Source organism: Apaloderma vittatum, unplaced genomic scaffold (genome assembly GCF_000703405.1).
Source record: "Apaloderma vittatum isolate BGI_N311 unplaced genomic scaffold, ASM70340v1 scaffold11166, whole genome shotgun sequence".
In the NCBI taxonomy this organism is placed as follows: domain Eukaryota; kingdom Metazoa; phylum Chordata; class Aves; order Trogoniformes; family Trogonidae; genus Apaloderma; species Apaloderma vittatum.
This window is the reverse complement of record NW_009723381.1, coordinates 24,209-45,303: the sequence shown is the minus strand read 5'-3', so window position 1 is coordinate 45,303 and position 21,095 is coordinate 24,209. Positions and strand designations below refer to the sequence as shown.

The 21,095-nt window shown below is 43.1% G+C and overlaps 1 protein-coding gene across 1 annotated transcript in view; it reads left to right on the top strand.

The window, feature by feature from the left end:
* The first annotated feature begins 601 nt into the window (after positions 1-601).
* Positions 602-21,095, top strand: part of ZFYVE1 (zinc finger, FYVE domain containing 1) — a 23,057-nt gene continuing 2,563 nt past the window's right edge. Inside the window, exons 1-9 of the mRNA XM_009872099.1 lie at positions 602-1,113; positions 13,652-14,156; positions 16,082-16,296; positions 17,804-17,910; positions 18,462-18,570; positions 19,141-19,238; positions 19,344-19,461; positions 19,838-20,008; positions 20,760-20,940. Of these exons, the coding sequence (XP_009870401.1) occupies positions 616-1,113; positions 13,652-14,156; positions 16,082-16,296; positions 17,804-17,910; positions 18,462-18,570; positions 19,141-19,238; positions 19,344-19,461; positions 19,838-20,008; positions 20,760-20,940 (2,002 nt within the window). The 5' untranslated portion in view covers positions 602-615. The remainder of the gene's footprint in view (positions 1,114-13,651; positions 14,157-16,081; positions 16,297-17,803; positions 17,911-18,461; positions 18,571-19,140; positions 19,239-19,343; positions 19,462-19,837; positions 20,009-20,759; positions 20,941-21,095) is intronic.

Here is a 21,095-nt window from a genome sequence, read left to right as displayed (position 1 = left end):
GGCAGAAGCGCACAAAGAGAGCGGGTTTCTTTTTGTTTATCTGGCGAAGCGCATCAGGAAATCCCCAGCAAGTAAATACTGTGAACTCTGAAGGAGGAGCTTCGCCGGGGAGCGAAAGCAGAGAATTTTCTAGTGTTGACACAGTTCTCTGTGTGTGTGTGTGTATGTGTGTGTTTATGTGCGTGTGTAGGCACTTGTGCGCTTCTAATGCCTTTTGGCCTCTGTGTCGCCAGCTGCCTCCCTCCGGTCCCTGCTTCGGGGAGACACTTGCCCTGTGCTGGAGCACACCAGGCTGCCGGTTTGTTTTTCTCATCGCTGGGAAGACACTATACAGCCAAGCAGAGGGAGAATTCGTACCTGCGTTTGGGTATAACAATATGTGAAACCAGCCACAGTGTTTATTTTGCAGTAAGAAAACTTCAAGCAAGACTCTTCCTGGGAGACAGGTTGGTGTATGAATCTTGCAGGAACGTCTCCTGAATATTTAAAATTAATTTCGGACAGCATTCCTGTAGTGTTTCTTTCCCCTGTGAAAATACTAAAGTTGCAACTGACTTATATCACTGTTCAAAACAGAAACAGGAGGGAAAAACATTGCTTTAAAGAAATCCGAAGATGAGCGCGCACACACAAACTGCAGAGAAAGGACAGAACACGACGCACCTGTGCCAGGAGAGCTATGTTTGCAGTGGGACAGATGAAGCAATCTTTGAGTGTGACGAGTGCAGGAGCCTACAGTGCCAGCGTTGCGAAGAAGAGCTGCATCAGCCGGAAAGATTACGGAACCACGAACGGACCCGTATAAGACCCGGCCATGTCCCATACTGTGACTCCTGCAAAGGTGCCAATGGGAACATAATGCACGCCAGCATGACAGGCTCGAGGCAGATAGCAGCGGTGAGGTGCCAGGTGTGCAAAATCAACCTCTGCCTGGAGTGTCAGAAGAGAACGCATGCTGGGGGGAACAGGAGGAAGCACCCCGTCACCGTGTACCATGCTGGCAAAGCCCCAGAGCAGGAGGAGGAGAAAGGGATGGATGAGGAGACCAAGAGAAGGAAGATGACAGAGAAAGTTGTGAGTTTCCTCCTGGTGGATGAAACTGAGGAGATTCAGGTAAGAACCACTGTTTCTTGTTTGAACGGGCGAGATCACTTGGGTTTCTGTCTTGATCTAACAGGCTGCTGTGATGTATGATTAATACTTGAAGTGTAGCTGGCAGCAATGGCAACAAAATGAGGACAGCCAGTTAAGTGGCACTAAGCGAGTATCTTGGGCCAAAAAGACCCAGTGCCTTGGGTTGGTCTTGCTCATGAGGTCCTCAGAAGGTCAAGTTCGTGAAAACCTCGTGTGTGTCAAGAGACTCCTCTAAGAGGCTTGGTAAGTGAAGCTGGTGAAAGAATTTACTCTGTCCTGAGATACACACACAACTGAGATAAGACCTTTCTGTGCGGGATACTTACCGTTCCTGAACAAAACTGAACTGAGAGTATCGCAGGAGATACCCTGCGAATAGGAGCGCTGGCAGCTGGTCTCCTCCTGTATGGCCAGGAGTGGGTACTGCACCAAACAGTGCTAACGCAAAACTACAAGCCCCTGCTACCTTCCTTTAGCATCAGTAAATCCATATGAATTTTAGCAGTAGAGTGAAGTAGAAATAAGGATTTTAACTGTGCCACCCAAGTCCTACATACACCTCAGTTAAGCGATATTGCTTACCACAAATACTATTCCACATTAGCCTTTTGCTGAAGAGGGAGAAATTTGCTGTTCATTTGGGGTAAGCCTGCTGGTAAAAATGATAGAAATACTAGTTGACTAGGAACAGCCTCTCAGGAGACATTCTTTTTGAGAGTCTAGTCTTTAATATATGTGGTTAACGAACTCCTCTGTTGGACCTTATATTTGGTGAGCACTTTACAGCATGAAAGTGCTTTACAAATATAAAACCAGCAATGTGTGAAAGTCTCAGAGCAGGTTAGTTAACACAACTAAAAATTCAGCTTCATTTTCTGACTTCTAATTTGCGTCTTTCTCGTTAAACCTCATTCGGGAAACAATGAGAGGAAATGTGTAGTCATCTGAAAGCTCAGTATCTGGTTGCTCTAATTTAATATATTCGTTCTGCCACCACTAAAAAGAATTGTGATGATATTCTGATTGTTGGTAGATTAGTTATTTGTATCCATCATAGTAACAGTCAATGTGTCTGCCATGCATTATGAGGAAATGTGACTTAAGTGTCTTCTGTTCTATGCTATAGAATAGTGTGCGTGTATATATACACACTGCTATCTGCCTCGAGCCTGTCATGCTGTAATTATGCTCTAGTATAGAGTAGGTGCAAAGTACTTGGGTCAAATTTTGATCTGTTCGGATGTAGTGAAGAACAAATTCTTGTGGCTTTTGGGAGGGGGAAGAACGAGAGTCCTTGTGGTGCACTGATGTGGAAAACACACTACTGCAGGACACCAGTGACTGCAAACTGATCGAGTTTCAGGTGTAGTAGCAGCCCCAAGTTTGCATGCCTCCCCTAAGCACACACGCATTTCCTTGTAGTGCACGGCAGATGCAACTGTTACCTTAAGGTGAAGGCTTCTCAATAATCTTCATCTACCCTCCACATCAAGCTCTGAAGTGTCTTAGAACAGGGCTGTCCTGGAAGGCTGCTCACAAGCTGTGGCTGTGCAGTTTTAAGTTCTCTTTATACTCGTGAGTCTGTAAGCCTTATTGAGGTAGACTTTTGGCTACCCCTTGCAAGCAAGTGCGTTGCTATTTAAGTGTCACGGGCATTGAAGCCAACTTCCTTATTGGGACAGCAGTGGTCCTTTATCAGGTCATAGAAATTTGAGCAGAAGAAGGTTGAAAAAGCTCTCCAAAAAGTGATCTTGCTTTGCTGTGAAAGTGTTGAATCAGAGCTGTTCCATCTGGAGTGATCTCTTCCTCATAGCTGAACACCTCTGTGACATCTCATGGCCAGTGTCAAAGCAGTTTGAGAGTTTTCAATGAAAATATTTTCTGGCAGCTGGAACTTTAAGAGGGCTTGCTATTATGGCAATGTTTCTGCTAGTGAGCATGAGGACCTTTTTTAGAGAGGACTGGCAGATGACTAGCTGGCTTGGAAGACATCTTCTGTATCATCTTCTGCTCTTGATAATACTGAACAGCAAATTCAGCAACAGGAAAGTGATTTTCAGTCTTCTTTTGTGCTTGTCATTAGCAAGATTATTGCTGATTACCTGGGGAGAAATCCTTAGAACGTTCTCTATTTAAACCATTTTTTTTGTCCAAAAATGCCAAAATAGTAATAGCTTGAAATGTGGAGATTCACAGTTTGAGGGTGTGTGGCCTTTTAAGCTTGAGCAGACAGGAGAAAGATTTATCAGAATTATGGAGTCCAGCTATCTTTAACCATCTCTTTTCTGACCTTTGGAACTTGAAGATTGTTGCATTAGTTAGGAAATAAGAGAGGAAACTGCTGTTTTGCTATCAGTGGTAGATTCTGCCATAGCGATGATCAATACTAGTCCTATAAAATTAGGCAGAAGTAGTTACACCGCTGAGCAAATGTGATGGATCGAGATACTCGCTGATGTATACCTGTTTACAAACCTCTAACCTGAAAGCACTTCAATGAGATGCGAACACTGGGCAAAGGGATTGAACTTTCTTTTGGAACTTGGAGTTGTTAAGCTACAGTGGTTATGTTTTATCATTCCTGTTGGCTTCTTGGAGGTGATAGCTCTTAAACTGAAGGACATTTATAGTGTGTAAGCAGTGACTGAGCTAGTTCCAGCTCCAGAAGCAATATAGATAAATCCTGAGCTGTGCCCAAGCCTATCAGTTTAGCTGAGAGGTGGAGATCCTCAGCTTGGGCTCAGCACTGCGCTGATACAGCTATGATAATTCTGAGATCTGCATAATTGTCTTTGTGCCACATTGCACAGATGTACTGGCCTGCTCAGAGCTAGTTTGGAGCTTTTTGTGCTTTGCAGGCATAACCATAAGCTCAGAAGGCTGAGGCTTCTTGTGTTTGTTTCAAATCCCCTTAGCCATCAGAGGCCCCGTTCTAAACCACTGCTTGTGAGGCAGTTGTTTGTAGAGAACTGATGGTACCTTAAGGTTTTTTTCTGTGAAATGCAACCTTCTCTGTGACGTTCATCATATGTTATGATGCATCGTAAGTTATCTGTTAGTACCTCTGTATATCTAACAGTGTATGTGTCACTCAGGGACATGATTCAGTAGGACTTGGCAGTGTTAGGTTAATGGCTGGACTTGATGATCGTAAAGGTCTTTTCCAACCTAAATAATTCCGACAGCACTTTATTTGAGCACCTCAAAAGGAGATTGGTTCTCTCCTGTTACGAAAATGCTGTTAAAGGTTAAACCCAAATTCTTGATGTGAGTGTGTGGAAGAAGAGAGAGAGAGAGGTTGTTTCTCAGAGTCCAACCCCACCTGTCTCGCACACCACACAGGGCGATGCTTTGTGACTCTTGTGAGTTAGTCACCAACCATACTGACTAAAAATTTTCATTTCTTTCTTCCAGGGCTTATAGCTCCTCATAAGACCTTATTGATTTCTATCAATTTCTATCAATTTCTATCTTTTTTTTTTTTTTTTTTTTTTTTACAAATTGACATCATCTGCAGTTTACACCCCATTCTAGGTCATTTTTCTCAGGCTGCATCACACAGTTTCTGAAAAGAAATACAGTATTAAATTTTTTGCTTTACCTGTTGCATATCTAAAACTGGGGCTTCAGTCAAATTATTCTTGATAACTGCAGCATCTAGCATAATCAGTCTTCCTTGCTCATCTCTACTCAGAGAGTCCTTCAGTTGACTGCTTCGATCTCATCTCTTCTCTCATTACATCTTCCACATCTCCTCTTTGCCATGTTAGACTCAAACTGTGTGCTGCCTGTTTTTTTTTTGTCTATGTGTAGATCCCCCAGCTGAATCTCCTGATCTGCTCTGTCAAGATGTCAGTTTTTCTTTCTTATCTCCAACTTGCTGAATTTTCAAACAAGGATTGTTATATGGTCTCTAATTCTGCCCCTTGCACACAGGAGGCACTTTCCTTTTGAACTTGCAGAATCAATCCTTTGATCTGTTTTTACAATTCCCCTGTATTTGTGGCTCTATTAAGAAAAACACAGCAAATTACATCAATAAAAACGTGACCCAGGTTAGGATAGTTGTTTGAATCCTGATATTATCTTACAGTCTCTTGAACTTTTCTACTCATATGTATGTTTTTATCTCTTTATACAACACGTTTGCCACAGAGCAATTTAGCATAAAGCAGAGTTAGGTATCAGTTGTACAGTGAACTCTGTTTACTACTGCTTCTGAGGTAGGGGAGAAGAAATGCTTGACAACGCATGACAACAACTTGATATTTTTATCTTTGGAAACAGATGTTGAGAGTTCTTACCACAGGATCAGAACTTGCTTGTAGTGTCACTAGTGGCTTCTGTGATAGCACTTTGTCCAAAGCCCTAATTAAGGACTTGGCACATGTAAATTATAGAAGTAGAGAAAGCCTTTCATTGACCCCAGAAGACAGGGGACATGCATGATTGTTGTTAGTCTGCTTTTGAGAGTTCACTGATCTTTGACCAGAAACTAGCACTGTCAGAATAAATTACTCAGTGTCTGGGTTGCAAAATAAAATAAAGGCTACTGACTTCGTAATCTGTCTTACTAAGGAGATAGGAGGTAAAAAGGTTTTTGTCTAGCTACTCACGGAAGTAATAGCCCCAGCATTATAATTTTGTGTGGGAGAAAGGAGCATATATTTATTACCCACTGAGATACTCATGATGAGCTGCCTTTCTTCAGTTAGCAGGGTCTTGTTGTTTTGCCAATAGATACCTCAGTTCCCTAAATCCATTTCTTGAGTTCATTTAATTTCTGCTAGCAGGGTTAGACACCTGAAGGGTTAAGCTCTTCTTTTCAGCAAATACTGAGCAGGTTCTGTGTAATGCTTTGCAGTCAGTTTTGGTGGTGCAGAATGACCTGTAGCCCTTATTTAAATGCAGACCATTTTATATGAGCATGAAATAACCAGCCTCCAACAGCGAAACAGTCCGTTGTGTCCTCCTCTGTCCCCTCCTGTTAAAAAGTTACATGTATAGAGTGGTAATGGTTTAGGGATGCTAGCTGCTTTGCTTTCCTGGCTCCCACTGCAAACCGGATGAAAGTACTGTGATTTATTTTTTTTTCCTTATTACCTACTCATTTAAGCCTGACCAAAGTCTAGGGATGAAAGAATGGAGAGTCACTGGGAATGCTTTTATAGTCCAGTATTCTTTGTCAGTCATTGCATGCTAATTTATGTTTCACTCCTAAAAGAGGATCACAATCTCCTAAGTGTTACTGCTTGCTTCTGTAGTAGAAAAGCATTTGTCTTGCAAATAGTTCTAGTTCCTATGACACTCTTGCTTGATTTGCTGTTGGGGGAATGTTTTGGGTTGTTTTTCAGGGGTTTGTGGGTGGTGGGTTGGGTTGGGGTTTTTTGTGCTTTAGGGTAGCATAGTCAGCTGTAAGTTTCTGGAAATTTTGGTTCATATCCTGTAAACTGAAGAGTCACAGCTGGTGTGTTTTCCATGGATGTAAAGGATGAAGAAGAAATGTAGAAGGATTGAAGTTCTTTAGGTCAGTGTGATCTGATAGATCAGGATATGTAATTTCTCTCCCTCATGACTGTTGCTGTACAATTGATGACTTCCTTGTCTTTGTGCTTCAGAGAGGTTTTCTTGCCAGAATACTTTTGGGAGTTTGCTGTCATGCACTCTATGAGTTTTTCTCTTATTACTTTGCTGTTTTTCACTATTCCTCCCATCCCAGTCTGCTATCAGTTTTGCAGTTCCCCCTCCTACACTAAAGTGCACTGTTTTTCTGTTCTTGGAATAAAGCGGTACAAAAGCTACTTAGCAATTGCTGGGTAGGAGTGTTCTTTCTTCCACTGGGCATATACCAGAATTTTGAAGCGTATTTTTAGAAGATGGGAGAGGAGCCATCCATTCAACAAATGCACAGCTCCTTGAACAGTCTCAGGCTGGCTCTAGCTAATTTGAACATAGCCACTTACAAATATTGCTTTTCCCTGGAACTGCTCCTGCACTTTCTTCACGATGTGGTTCTCCTGGGCTGTAAATCAAGTCTCTTGTTTGCTTCCTCTCTCTTTTGTGCTGAAGTGAGTGCAGGTGTGGAAGCAAACGAGAGCCTGTCGTGGCTGAAAGAATTACCCACTGGTTCATTTGAGGAATTCCTGAACTGAATAGGGTTGGTGGTGGTGGGAAAGGAGTGTTCAAGTGCTTTCTCTGCTGTACCTCTCTTTGCACTTATCCACTGAATCCTTTTGGGCTCCTGTCCTTCCCATCTCCTCCACTTTGTCACTTCTGCAGGAGTCACCAGGAGGCAGATGTTGCTGCAGTATAGCTTTTACTTTTTTTTAACCTGGGTTGCTAATGCCTTGCTCTAGGATTGCATAAAGGCAGAATTTTTACGGTCTTTTGGCCTGCCTGTCAAAACATGCTGCAAGTGGGAAAATAACGTGAGTAATTATTTTCTAGAAAGAGTGGAACTGTAATACAACTAAGTTTGTAAACGCCTCTCTTAACAAGGACAGGGGTATAAAGTAGTGTCCACACAAGTCATCTAGAGAAAGACTCATAGTTACAGCATGATCTTGCTCGCTGCCTTGCTGTCTTCTGGGCAAGTCTCTTTGCCTGGAGGTGGTCTCTGCTGCTACAGCTGTGGCATTTGGGTCATAATTCATAGCTGTGTGGCCAAATTAACATCCATGGAGAGTTTGAAATGTCCTTAATATATGGAATAATGATTTCTGTTTTGTTGCTTACTGTTCTCTTTAAGAGTTAGGAGACTCTTAAGCGTTGTTCCTGCAGTGGTTGCATTGACCTTGAAGTCTTTATTAGTTTTGAGGTTTTGCAAAAGCAATTTCTCAGCCAGCAAACACGTTAGTGGGCTGTCTAGCCTTACTCCTGCTTTCAGCAGTTTCATATAACTCAGCTGTCATCTGCCAGGATAACTCACCTAGTAATGGCAATATTTCAGTCAATATTACCTCTTGGTTTAGGGAGGAGTCCAATCAAATTAGATTACCTCCCATCCCTTTATGTTTCTTCCGCCACTTCCTTAAAACCTTTGAAATACAGTCTCTCGCTTTGGCTACAGTTGTTAAACAGGATTTAACTCCTGTCTCTTTGTCTCTTTATGGAAAGAGTCCTGCAATAAATAGATAGGAACCTCAGATGTGGGCAGCTTCTACCCTTCATTGCAGGGACCTGTAGGTCTTGCTGAGACTCGCTCTGTACAAACCCATGAAAATACTGTCCTTCAATTCCTTTGCCAGAACTGTGGGAAGGAACAGGATAACTTGGTTCTGAAAAGATACTCAGTTCGGGGGCACTATTTTCATGGATGTGCACAGAGCCTAGTAGAACAAACCTCGGCAGAACCCGTAGGTGGTTCTGCAGTGAAGGCAAATAAGCAGGTACGAAAAAGCTTCAGGTTAGAGAACACCCCTAATACAAATGTTTCCCTTTGGTTGAGCCAGACCTGCATGCAGCATGAGAAATAAAATCAAAACTAGCTGAAGCTGAGGAGGAATGGTGGAATCTAACCTTACATCCTCAGGGCGTGTCTGCCCACTCCTTTATTTTACCCTTGTTGCGTCCCATGTCAGGTCAGTCGGTATGGGCTTGAGGGTCTGTAGGACTCTGATCCCGAAAATTATGTCTACCATCAGCTTGGCTGGTGTCTAAGAGATCACTAAGGACAATATTGATAAATATATTTGTGTTTGTTGAGTCAGTGATTAATAACTTACTCCTGAACACCCATTTCTAACTACTGCTATGACACACCATTTTATAAACTAATCCATTGACACAGCCCTTTCGGGGAAACTGTCCAAGCTACCCTAAAATGTTTACGTAGCAACAAGTAATTCTTTGAGCAGTAGAATTAATGGAAGTCTAATCTGAGATGTCTGCCTCCCATTATCCAGCATTTATCCACATCTTCTGTCTTTTGGGTAAGAAGCAGTATGTGTGCTATTGTGCACTTCCCAGCATGGTGACTGGCAAGCCAGAGTGGACATGACTGGTTAGCTCCCTGCTGGATCTTAGTGGCTGTGTGACGTGGACACGGGACAAGCGTTTTCCTCAGAAAGATTACTACTGTCTGTGTTTTCTGATCTGCTGTTTATTTTCATCAAACTTGTAGGAAATTTGTGTTTCAGAGGTACTTACTTCTCTGTGAAATGTGGATTATGCCTTTTAAGTTCTATGTGGAAGATTCAAGCAATGGCATAAATAACACTTTCCACCTGAAGTCATGCAGAGGAAAAGGTATAGGAGACAAACTGAGGTAGGAAATTAGAGCTACTTGGACTTACAAGTCCACCTTGATTCTTCTTGAGTACTTGCTTATGATCAAAATCTTCTCACTTGTTTGGAGGCCTCTAAAATCTAGGAGGGAGTAATGACCTCCTGAGGTTCCTTTCAGCCTGAATTAGTCTATGATCTTAGCAGAAATGAGGTTTGTATTATGATAGTCTGAGGGTCCTCTCACGGCTCTGTTGATTTCACGGATTTTGTAGCAGAGTTTCTCTTCCTCACAGGGAGATACTCCATCCTTTTTCTCACTTGGTAGCAATAAATGTTTGAGAATGTCAACGAAAGTTTCTCCTTTTGAGGCAAAAGCAGGGAGTTTCCAGCTGCTGTTTTAATAGCCTGTTGCCCTTGAGTTGCTGAGGTAAGCAGCCGCTCTTCTTTGCATTCACACACTGCCTTTCTGGGAGTGATTATGAGTTCTGCAGAGATGGGAGTTTTAGTGGCAGCACTGTACTGGGGTGCAGGTTTTTCTTCTCAGATTTCTCTTGTAGGCTGTAGTTAAAGGGAGAAATCTGCTTTATAAGTTTCTCTGTTGTTTGTTTTCAATATACACTGATATTCTGACATGATGACTTAAGAGTAGGACCTGGAGCTTTCATGTGCCCATAAGGCTTTTGTGAGAACCTACCTCTGGACGGGAGCTCAGTTTTTTAGCATTAAAACACAACTGCCAAAATCTTGAAGCTGTGTCATAAAGAACTGACCTGTGTTGAGATGGGCACATCTCCAGGTTTAATGATTGATGTGATACTCTGTCCTTAAGATCAGTTACCTAAAATTGTCTTGGTATTTTAGAATTTCAAGGCTGCTTAAAAGGTTGCAGATTTTGTTTTAGCTTCATTTGCTATTTCTCCTGATTCAGGTGTTGGGTTGAATTCTTGAAAACGTTGTCTTTTTTGTTTTTCTGAACTGTGAGCAGAATTGCTTGTATTGCCAGTGTTAAGTAATGTTTTAAGGGAAACAGTACTTTTTTCCACTTGTTGTTTTGACTGCTTGTACTTGAAAACTGATTTGTTTCAAATGTTTGCAATTTTGTGCTAGACTACATTTGTATGTGTTGTTACAAATCTTGCAGCTTATTTTTTCATTCCTAGAAAAATGTGTTAAATTTATATCCTCTTTATTGATGTAATGGTTGTGAATCAGAAGATAGTGTTGTGTGCTGGTTGTCAAACAAATCTAATGACTCATAAATTTAATTATTTGTATGATTGCATCTTAATTGCAGAAAATGTATTTTAGTTATTAAATATACTCCATTAAAATCAGGTCAAGAAAAGAGTGAGATTTTCAAAATGCAACAACAAAAGTACCAATGCAAGGCAAAATGACAGCGTAAGACTAGCAAATGAAGGCACTCTGAATACTATGCCAAGCGCTCTTCATTCTTGTTTTGCTCCATTGTGTCATTGTGGCACAGCTCTGGCTTTGTGCACCACGTCCATGAATATTAGCAAGGCTTAAAGGGTTCATAAAGAATTTTAAAAGAAGAAAACTGTCATAAAAATGTCTTATTCTCTTAATGTGTTTGTTTTGTCTGGAGGCAGATTTGGAGTGGTCTGAGTACAGGTCAGTGGAAACTGTTCTGTTGTATGGATTTTGTTTCCAAGCTTTTAACATGTTATTGTTTTAATAACACTGTTTCCAAGAAATCTGTAGGCAGGAATGTCACTTTAGCAGTTACTGTTTCTTGTCTCCTCCTAAACATTTCCACTTTTATTATGGCTTGGACCTAGGAAACTTGTTCTGTTGAGTGTAACGGATCTCCACGTATGGGTTACAAGGAGGCTTCAGATCTAAATGGGTTATACAGCAGCACGATACGAGTTTTTGCATCTTCCCTAGAGAGGACTTTAGCTGTGAAATTCCCTGGTTTTCCTGCTGAAGACTTTCACCTTCAGTTCAGCTTGCCTTGGGTGGAGAAACTGCTTGAGGGGTTGGATGGCAGTTACCAGCAGAAATGTAGGTAAAGCTGTGAAAGAAGGCTAGCCAGGATTCAGCAGCTGGTAAAGTACTTCATTTGCAAAAGAAGGCTGGTGGCGTGGACATTTGCCTTAGCTCGGCTTGGGACAATTTCAGCTGCAGCAGAGTTTGTGCGAGTTGATTTCTGTTTGTGATTGGTGGGAATGAGCAGGAACCACACTTACCCCTGTGGTTCCTGCTGTCCTTTGTACTTTCTGGCATTACTGACTCAGCCCTTTCCACAAACTCTTCCAAACTGATAGCAGTGCTGCCTGAAAGACTTTAGTTGTTCTGCCCATACTTAAGCAGCTGTGTGAAGCCTGATATTTCTTTGTGCGTAGCCACTGACTCTGGCAAAAAGAGGCTCTACCATCCTTACAGTAAGAAGTTTGAGTAGGAGTTAAAACCAAAACAATCTGGAGAAGAAATTACCGTATTCCTTTTTGCTTACATACGTATAACATTATTATATTGACAAATCTGTGTATGTGCTTAGGAGCTATCCCATGAACCAAGAACTTCTCTTCATTCTAGGCCATTCTGTGATTCTCAGGACATCTCCAAAGACACTACGAGAAACTGCATCTGTCACCTAAACTACATTCCTGACAACAAGCTAATAATCACAGCTCCCCAAAAAGCAGCCCTTCTCTTGTGCACCTGTAACTTGAGTGTATCTTGGTGGTCTCCCACAAAGACTAGGAAAAATTCTACTGACAGCTTTTTGACTTCTTTTTTTCCTTTTTTCTGCCATACTGTGAGGTTGCCTTGAATGCTTTGAGTCTGTGAAAAGCTGCTGCAGCCCAACTGCCCACAGCTTTTCTTTCTGAACACTGTTCTCAACCACAATCTGGCACGCTGTTGGGGTTTTTATTATTTTATTTTTTTGGCACACTGGCTGTTTTTTATTTTCCTTCAAAGTCTAGATGCTGCTGATAGATTTGACGAGGGCAAATGGGGCTGGCTGAGCCTTAAACTAATTTGCTGATCTAAAAATAAACTTGTTCAAAAAAACCATTTATTACCCCGTGGTCTCTGTGGATCGTATATTGTGAGACCTTCCAGCTGTACTTGTGGAAGGGAAATAGCCAAGTTGCTTCCAGAAGTTGAGAGGCAAGTGAGAGGGTATGGAAGCTCTGCTCCTTTCAGTTGATGGGGATTCTTTGAGGAGAGAATCATGATGGAGGACGTGAATTTAATCCTCCAAAAACTGTCTCCATCATATTCATTCCTGCCACATAACACATGGATAAAACCTATTAGAAGAAGAAAAGGCAAGTGAGAAATCAAAGTAGCCAGAAGCATGCAACCTCTGAAAGCAAAGGCCATATCCTGCGACACAACCAAGGCAGGCTCTTGTACAGAGCCCCAAACTGTTTCTTTGCTTGTTTCTGTTCCCTGTTGCTCTAGCATCTGAACAGCAAATGCCCCGTTCTCTCACCTGAATAGCGTGGCGCTTGTCGCTTCATCTTTGTGAAGCCAAAGAGAAGTCCCCTGCAGAAGGCTGTCTGCTCTCGTTTGGGTTTGGGTTTGTGTATGCTTGGGCTTTCTTCAAATGAAAGCGCAATGCAGTAAATGATGATATGGATCGCTGAGGTAGTTGTGGCAGTTCTGTAAAGGCAATTTGTCCTTCTTCAGTCACCTGATTCCAGTGCACAAATTTGCTTTCTTCTGTGCCCCTCCTTCCAGCTGAAGGCTCTGTCAGTGAGAGAGCAGCGGAAGCAGGACAGGCTGTGTCTGAGAGCCCCTGGCTGTGGGTAGATTCGGCACAGCTACATGGAGGAGTTTATTTTTTTTTCTCTTTAAACAGGTGCTCAGCCTCTGTGGATGAAGCAAGTTAAGGTGACAAAAGTACTCCCTTGTTTTGCGTCTGAATTTGCATGCTTGCCAGGAGATCAAAAATGTCTGCTGTCCTCCAGGTAGCTCTTTTGGCAGACCTGGAAGTAGGGCTCTCTGGAAGGACTGCCTCAGGGAATGGGGTTGGGCACAAGAGGCTTCACTAGACAGGTAGTCACAGTGAGGCATCACTTCCACGACAGCTGTGTGATGGAACAGCCTAAATCCCATTGATGTGAACGTGTTAAAAATTGCTTTCTAATATTTTCCTTTGGACTCCGTGGTGTTTCAGAAACACATGATGATATGTGAATAGGAAGTAATCATGCTCATTAATCTTATGAATCCTCTATGTTTTCAGTGTTGTCCACTTTAATTGCATAGCTATAATTTTTCTCCTTTTTGTTTGTTTTTTGTTTTTTTGAAGGTAAGGAATGAAGAAGACTTTATTAAGAAACTGGACTGCAGTCCTGACCAGCATCTAAAGGTAGTGTCCATCTTTGGGAACACGGGGGATGGCAAGTCTCACACCCTTAACCACACTTTCTTCTATGGCCGGGAAGTCTTCAAGACGTCTCCAGCCCAAGAGTCTTGCACAGTTGGAGTCTGGGCAGCCTATGACCCTGTCCGCAAAGTGGTGGTAATTGATACAGAGGGTCTCCTGGGGGCCACTGTGAACCTGAGCCAGAGAACACGGCTGCTGCTGAAGGTCCTGGCCATCTCTGACCTTGTCATCTACCGTACCCGTGCTGACAGGCTCCACAATGATCTCTTCAAATTCCTTGGTGATGCCTCGGAGGCTTATTTAAAACATTTCACCAAGGAGCTAAAAGCTACCACAGCCCGCTGTGGCCTAGATGTTCCTCTGTCAACTTTGGGTCCAGGTGTCATCATCTTTCACGAGACTGTGTACACCAAGCTACTGGGCTCTGGTGAGTAGGCAGTAAGAAACCGAGTTACAATGTGCTGAACGCTCTCTATAAATTATCAGGTTGCATTGAATATTCAGCATTTTTTTATGTATCATGTAAAAGGCGTGGTTTGGATTTTGCTCTTGCTTCTGCTCTGGGAGCCAGGCTGTGGAAATAGCAGAGCATTCCCTGATGGCCATCTGACTACCCCAGATCATCTAGAATAATCCTCTTAGTCAGAGGGACACTGGCCCTGACGAGTCACGATGAGAGTTCTCCGTAGGAGGGGTCATCGTGCAGATTCAGGAGTGCGGATGAGACGGCAGGTGAAGGTGGAAACTGAGACACCCTGGGATTTTGGCAGGGATATGGAGTATCACATTGCAACAAAAAAATAAGCTAAAATAAAACTCGATGGAGAAACCAGGGTGAACATGAATAATGAAATTGATGAACTTCAATACTTACTGTACCCTCACTTTTTAAAATTCTGTGGACCAATGTCATTGTGAGGCTGGTGTGAGGTTGGGACCGAGATTGTGGTGGCACAGAGGTGATGGTTTGATGCCACTTTTCTCTGTGAAGTTATGTGATATGGCCAAAGCAGCAAGCCTGGCACACTGCTATTCCCATCGCTTTCGGTGTTCTCTGCTTGGCTTGTGTCATATTGGATTATGCATATTTAAATTGTGTATTTTATTTGTATGTCTGGGTGAAACGCACCGTCTATGGAAGTCACGGCACATTTTGGTTTTGACTGTACAGGGATCTAAATTACTTCTCCTGGCTCCTTTTTTTAAACTTTTTTTCATGGTTCAAAAGGCATGATGAAACCTTTCTTCATTCTGTCCATTTCTGATGCGTTGATGAGCAAGAGCCCTAATGAGTTGGCCTGCAGTGTCTGAGGCTCAGTCCTGCTGTTTGGGAACATCTGGGAGCCTTCTGCTGTGTCATGCCAGAGCAGCTCCCTGCTGGCCCACATTCTCATTTTGGTTTTTCAAACCAGTGAGGTCTTGAGCTAGTAGAAGAACTTGGCATTCTTTCTGGTTATTATTAGAGTGACTTCTTAGATTACTTTTAACTTACCTGCTGAGGCAGTTCCTTTTCATACATACTAATTTGCTGATTAGCAATGCAGAGTTTCACACAGTTCTTGAAATTTGGTGTTTCAGCTGGTCAGATTTAGTGACCCATAATGATAGTTGCACCCATGTGCAAAGTCAGGGTAGTAAAAGAAGTGTATTTTGTGATCAATTCTGATCATGGTAGGAATGGGAAAGAAAACTCTTAGCACATGCAGCAAAGCTGTAACCCTCAGTCCCCATAGATAATTCAGGTGTGTTTATGTGGTTTTAGGGCAGGGAAGAAGGGACCTGCCTTATTCTGAAATGTACAGCAAGTCCTTGGCAGCAGGCAGGAGAATGCAGTCAGCTTACGGAGTCTGACCTGATGTGGCCAGTTCTGAAGTGCTTCCCTGTGTACAAGGGGTTGATCGAGGCACTGTCTCACTTGCTGCAGCGTTGACACAGAGAATAAGCAGCCCATGTCAGGTTCATGCCTTCCCCTTATCAGGTGCTAGGATGAGCTAGAACCAAGTTATGGTCTGGTGAGAAGAGCTAACAAGTGTGCTGGCATGGACTTGCCTTATTACATCATAAATTGCTTCTTATTCTGGGTATCTGTGTTTCCAAACCTAGAGTGTTTTAGTTTGATATGTGGAACTTGGTCTTAGAATCTAAAGCTGTGTATCAAAAAACAGAAGCTGTTTTTGAAAGTGGTTTGTTTCTTTTCCTTCCTGTAAAAAATCATGATAACTGTGTTTCAGGTGTCTTAGAAAGTTTAATTAGGAAAACCTAGTGCTGTGTTGCATATGAAAGCACTGTGCAATTTAAATATTATTTTAAACAACCAGTTGTTTATATACTCCCTGATACTCTTATATATAGATCATCCCTCTGAGGTTCCCGAGAAGCTCATTCAGGATCGGTTTCGAAAGCTAAGCTGTTTTCCCGAGGCTTTCAGCTCAATCCACTACAAGGGAACAAGGACATACAATCCCCCGACAGATTTCTCTGGACTTAGGCGAGCTGTGGAGCAGCAGCTGGAGAACAATACCACTCGGTCACCTAGACAGCCTGGGGTTATCTACAAAGCACTAAAAGTAAGTGGAGAAGAGTTGGTCAGGATCTTTATTTGTATTGCTGTGGCTAGTAACTGTCAGGTGCAGCTAATAAAGGTAGAGCATGTGAACCAGTGACGCAGACTTGCAGGTGTCTGGAGGTTAAGCAAGTCTTCCATGAAGATGATGATTGTTGTGTAACAGCTAGATAGGCTGGGTATTTTTTTTGTTGTTGTTGTTTGGTTTTTTTACTTTTAAACAAACACCTTAGCAAAGATCCTGAAAGGTCAAGAAAAGTTGAAGAGCAAAGCAGAGCAAAACCAAAAATCCCTGATGTTATGAGCAACAAGCACTTAAAGACAGTTATTTAGAAAGAGGAGGACCAGGAGAAGTCATTAATGAAATTCCTAAGGGTGGCATCAGCACACGGGGAGGGAACGTAAGAGATTGGGAGGGAGCTAGCGGTTGGCAAAACCTGGCACTAAGTGTCGCGTAACCCAGGGGCTAGGAGCCAAAAAGTGGGGAAGAGATGTGCTGGTAGCAAAGAAACAAGATGGGATCAGACCAAATGATGTTTCATCTCAGAGATGCAGCGTCAGATCAGAAGGCTGATGAAAGGCAATTGGAGAGAGCAGACTGTAACTTTTCTATTTTATTTTTTTTTTCTGAGAAGGTTCACCTCGGTAGGATGTCAGAGGGATTTTCACGTCTTAAGATTTGCAGTCTGGCCTACAGGTTTTTCTCTGTTGCTACCACTCTGATCAGCACAATATTTTCATTGGCCTGAAGAGCACAGCTGTCAGCGGAGAGGGGCGGGCAGAGCTGAGACATAGCTGCAGAAGAAGGTAGTCTTCTTTGATGCTAGTCACAGCTGTTGGAACAGATAATTCCAGCTGCTCTGTATTTGGGGTAGCTGAAGCACAGAGAGTGGAATCGTGGTGGAATGTCCACTGTTCTTTGCATTAGGGAACGGACAGTCCGCAAGGGAAAAACAGCTGGAGTATGTAATTCCAGTTTAATTTCTAGGACTTTATTAAAATAATCAAGTAATCCAGTTTCAGATATAGCCACTTTAAATTCATGTCCAGTAAAGTGGTTGCTGTGTTCAGATGACTATGGACAGCAAAGAGTATGTCCTCAGATACTGTGAGAAATGACTCTCTTGAGCTTCCTTCTGGAGGTTTTTGGAGTGTAAAGCCCTTTTAGCAAGCATCCTGCTATTTTGGCCACGGGTTGTATGCATGGAGGTGGATGCAATCTTCTACCACTCATTTCTACTATGAAATGCAAAGCAGGGACAGGAGGAGAAAAGTAAGTATCTTACAAGCAGTCAGGTCACTTCCATGTAGGTGCAATATTGTCTTCATGCTTGATTTCTAATCCTTGTCTTGGTTTCCAGGTTGGTAAGACATTATTTGTTAACTGTGTACTCTGTCTCTGTGCCTCTCCCTCCAGTAGAGGAACCCCATGCTTTTGCTTACAAAAAGCTTGCATAAAATGTCTCCATTGCTCTCGGTCCCTTACCAGTTCATTCTCCTCTGTCTGACAGGCTCTAAGTGACCGGTTCAGTGGGGAGATCCCTGATGACCAGATGGCTCACAGCTCTTTCTTTCCAGATGAATATTTCACGTGCTCCTCTGTGTGCCTCAGCTGTGGGTAAGTAGATGAGAAATGCACCCTCATCCTTCTAGAAGGCAGTGCTGCCTCGGCCTGCAGCCACAGAACGTAAAGTTTATGTGACATCTTGACACCAGACATCACCTATCATTGTCAGAATTTGCTTGAAATTCACTAGATCTAAGTGAAGCTTCTGGAAACATTTTCTCTCCAATGTGATGTAGTGCTACCTTACTGCTCCGTTATGCTCATTAGAGAATTTCTAGCAGCTCCTTGCTGCTGTCTTGGTTAGTTTCCAGACTTGGTTAGTCCTTCCTAAAATTCTCTGAGAAATTTAAATTGACTACAGTGATCATTTCCTGCACTGAATATCATGTGGTGCTGCTTTGTACTTTGAAACAGTTGCTACACCTCCTTCCAGAGAGCATGCCTTTCGATGGTAAATGGTGTCGTTGCTGTACGTGCAGTTGTGAAAATGGCTTGGGGTTACCATGTCTATTCAAACGCAGGGTAGTAACGTAAATGAACTCTTGGTGGCATCTGGCCCATCTCTAACAACATCAGCCCATGGTTTGCTTTTGCGTACTCAGGTGTGGCTGTAAGAAGAGCATGAACCATGCAAAGGAAGGAGTCCCTCATGAATCCAAAAGTCGATGCAGATATTCTCACCAGTATGATAACAGAGTCTACACTTGCAAGGTGAGTAGTGATGCAAGGACAAGGTCTGAAGAATGGAGAAGGAAAGGATGGTCCAATAAATGAGGAATATCACAGGCGCGTGCCTGTTTTTTTGATTTTTTTTCAAGTGGGAGAGGTGCTCATGGCCTTGGTGAGAAAAATTGATACCCACTGAGCTTGTATTTTTGCTCTGAGAGAGGTCATCACCTCTGCATGCTCTGTGTCATCTGCTAGCTTAATTGTCAATCCAGCTGCTCTCAACCCGGGTGATGTTAACCTCCTACATACTTGATGTGATTCCTCATTTTATTTGTTTACACCCCTCGCTTGGTATTAGCCAATTTTTCTGAAGGATGCATGCAGGAGGTAGGAAAATTTTTGGCTACTATCATGGGTTTTATTGCTGTAGAAATATTTTCCTGATGTCATTATTGAACAGTGGGTTTGGTTTTGTTTTTAAATCAGTTCTGATGAGTGCTCTCCTTTGCTGTGGTGACCACTGTATGCAAATTACACGCTTTATGTGGCCAAACAGCTGCAAGACCTGGCACCTGCCAGAATGCAGTTTTAATTGAGCCTTTGTGTTCCTAGGCCTGTTACGAACGAGGGATGGAGGTCAGTGTGGTGCCAAAAACTTCTGCTTCCACTGACTCCCCTTGGCTAGGCCTTGCCAAGTATGCTTGGTCAGGGTGAGTACTGCAGCTGAGACATCTCTGCTCGCTGTCACCTCCACGCTGCCTGGTGCACTGGACTTCCAGTACCTCACTGAGGTAACCCCTCTTCCTCTTCTGCAGGTATGTGATCGAGTGCCCCAACTGCGGGGTGGTGTACCGCAGCCGGCAGTACTGGTTTGGCAACCAGGATCCTGTGAACACTGTCGTGAGGACAGAAATCGAGCACGTCTGGCCAGGGGTAAGTCTGGTTGCTGGATGATCGTCGTGTACGTGTGCAGCCACGCGTGTGTTTATGTTGATTCTTCCAGACGTCTATGGAGAAGGTGGTTTGGCTTTCATTACAGCTGGCCCCTGTCTCTCTGTTTAAAAGAACCTTTGCGAGGGCCTTTAGTCATTTTTTGCTCTCTTGAAATGGCTAAGTTGCTGGTTGATGAACACTGTATGAGCAATACACCGTTAAAACCTGTCCCTGTGTTTCAAAGCAGGGCCAGTGAATTTTTTTCCTCTGCTCGCCCTCCAGTATATCAGGAGCAGTGGGTTGCAGAGCCATCTGCATCTAAAAAAAAAATGAGATTTCTGTTTTTCTTCTCAAGTGAGTATCCATTTCATTTCAGACGGATGGCTTTCTGAAAGACAACAACAATGCAGCCCAGCGTTTGTTGGATGGGATGAATTTCATGGCACAATCAGTATCTGAACTTAGCCTGGGACCCACAAAAGCTGTGACCTCGTGGCTGACAGACCAGATTGCCCCAGCTTACTGGAGACCCAACTCTCAGATCCTGGTAAATAGCAGCTGCTGTAGAGAAAAGCTTTGCACAGCTAAAAGCTTTTTTTCCTCACCCTTTAAGCAGTACAGTATTTTGCAGATGCCAAGTGCTGCTTATTTACTGCAGCAAACCCTTCTACAAATTTGAGAAAACTGAAACGCTTTCAGCTCTTCTTGCCTTAGCCAGAGGAAATATGAACAGAGACTCTGCCCAATCCTGCTAAAGAGACTGTTTCTCCTTGCTTTTTGTGAGCTCCTCTCCAGCAATATCCCAGAAAACCCTGGATGCATGAATTTGCTCCTCAAAGCAAAGAATGAATATCTTAAATCTGACTACTGCAATTGATAGTACTATTTTTATTTTTGTAGGGATTAAACTCTGGTTTCATACCAGATGCAAAAAGCTGGCCCCGACAGTTGAACTAGGAAAAGATTCCTGGTGTCTTGCAGGGAACAGCTGCTTCTTCGGTGAAAACTGCCTCCTGAATTCTTAGCCCCCACAAAGATCATATACACATGGTTCAGGTCTGTGTGATATGGCTGGAATTCCTGGTGACTGACGGACGAGATCGTAGCAATCTCTTGCTGTGTACAGCTGACTGTCTGCATCCCTTCCTGAGGATAAAGTTACGGGGCTGGTAGCACCTAGGTCTTGGGTGTAACTATTTTGCAGTGTTTTTGAGTCTTGCCGTGCTGGGATTCTGCTCTCTCTTTTTCTGTTAAGGAAGGTCAAACTAACAGTTTTTCTTTCTATGTTATTCCATTAGAGTTGTAATAAGTGCAACACGCCTTTTAAAGATAACGACACTAAGCATCACTGCCGGGCCTGTGGAGAGGGCTTCTGTGATGGCTGTTCTTCCAAGACCCGTCCAGTGCCTGAGCGAGGCTGGGGACCAGCACCTGTGCGTGTGTGTGACAACTGCTACGAAAACAGGGGCATCCAGTTAGGTAATTTCAACTCGATTGTGACAGAATTATCCTTGGGCAACGGTTGGTCTCAAGTCTTTGTCCCTGGCTTCTGGATCACAACCACTGCGACTGGGTGTAGACAGTGTTGTTCAAACTGGGCTTTGGCACAGAGTCTTCAACAGGAAGGCTCAAGA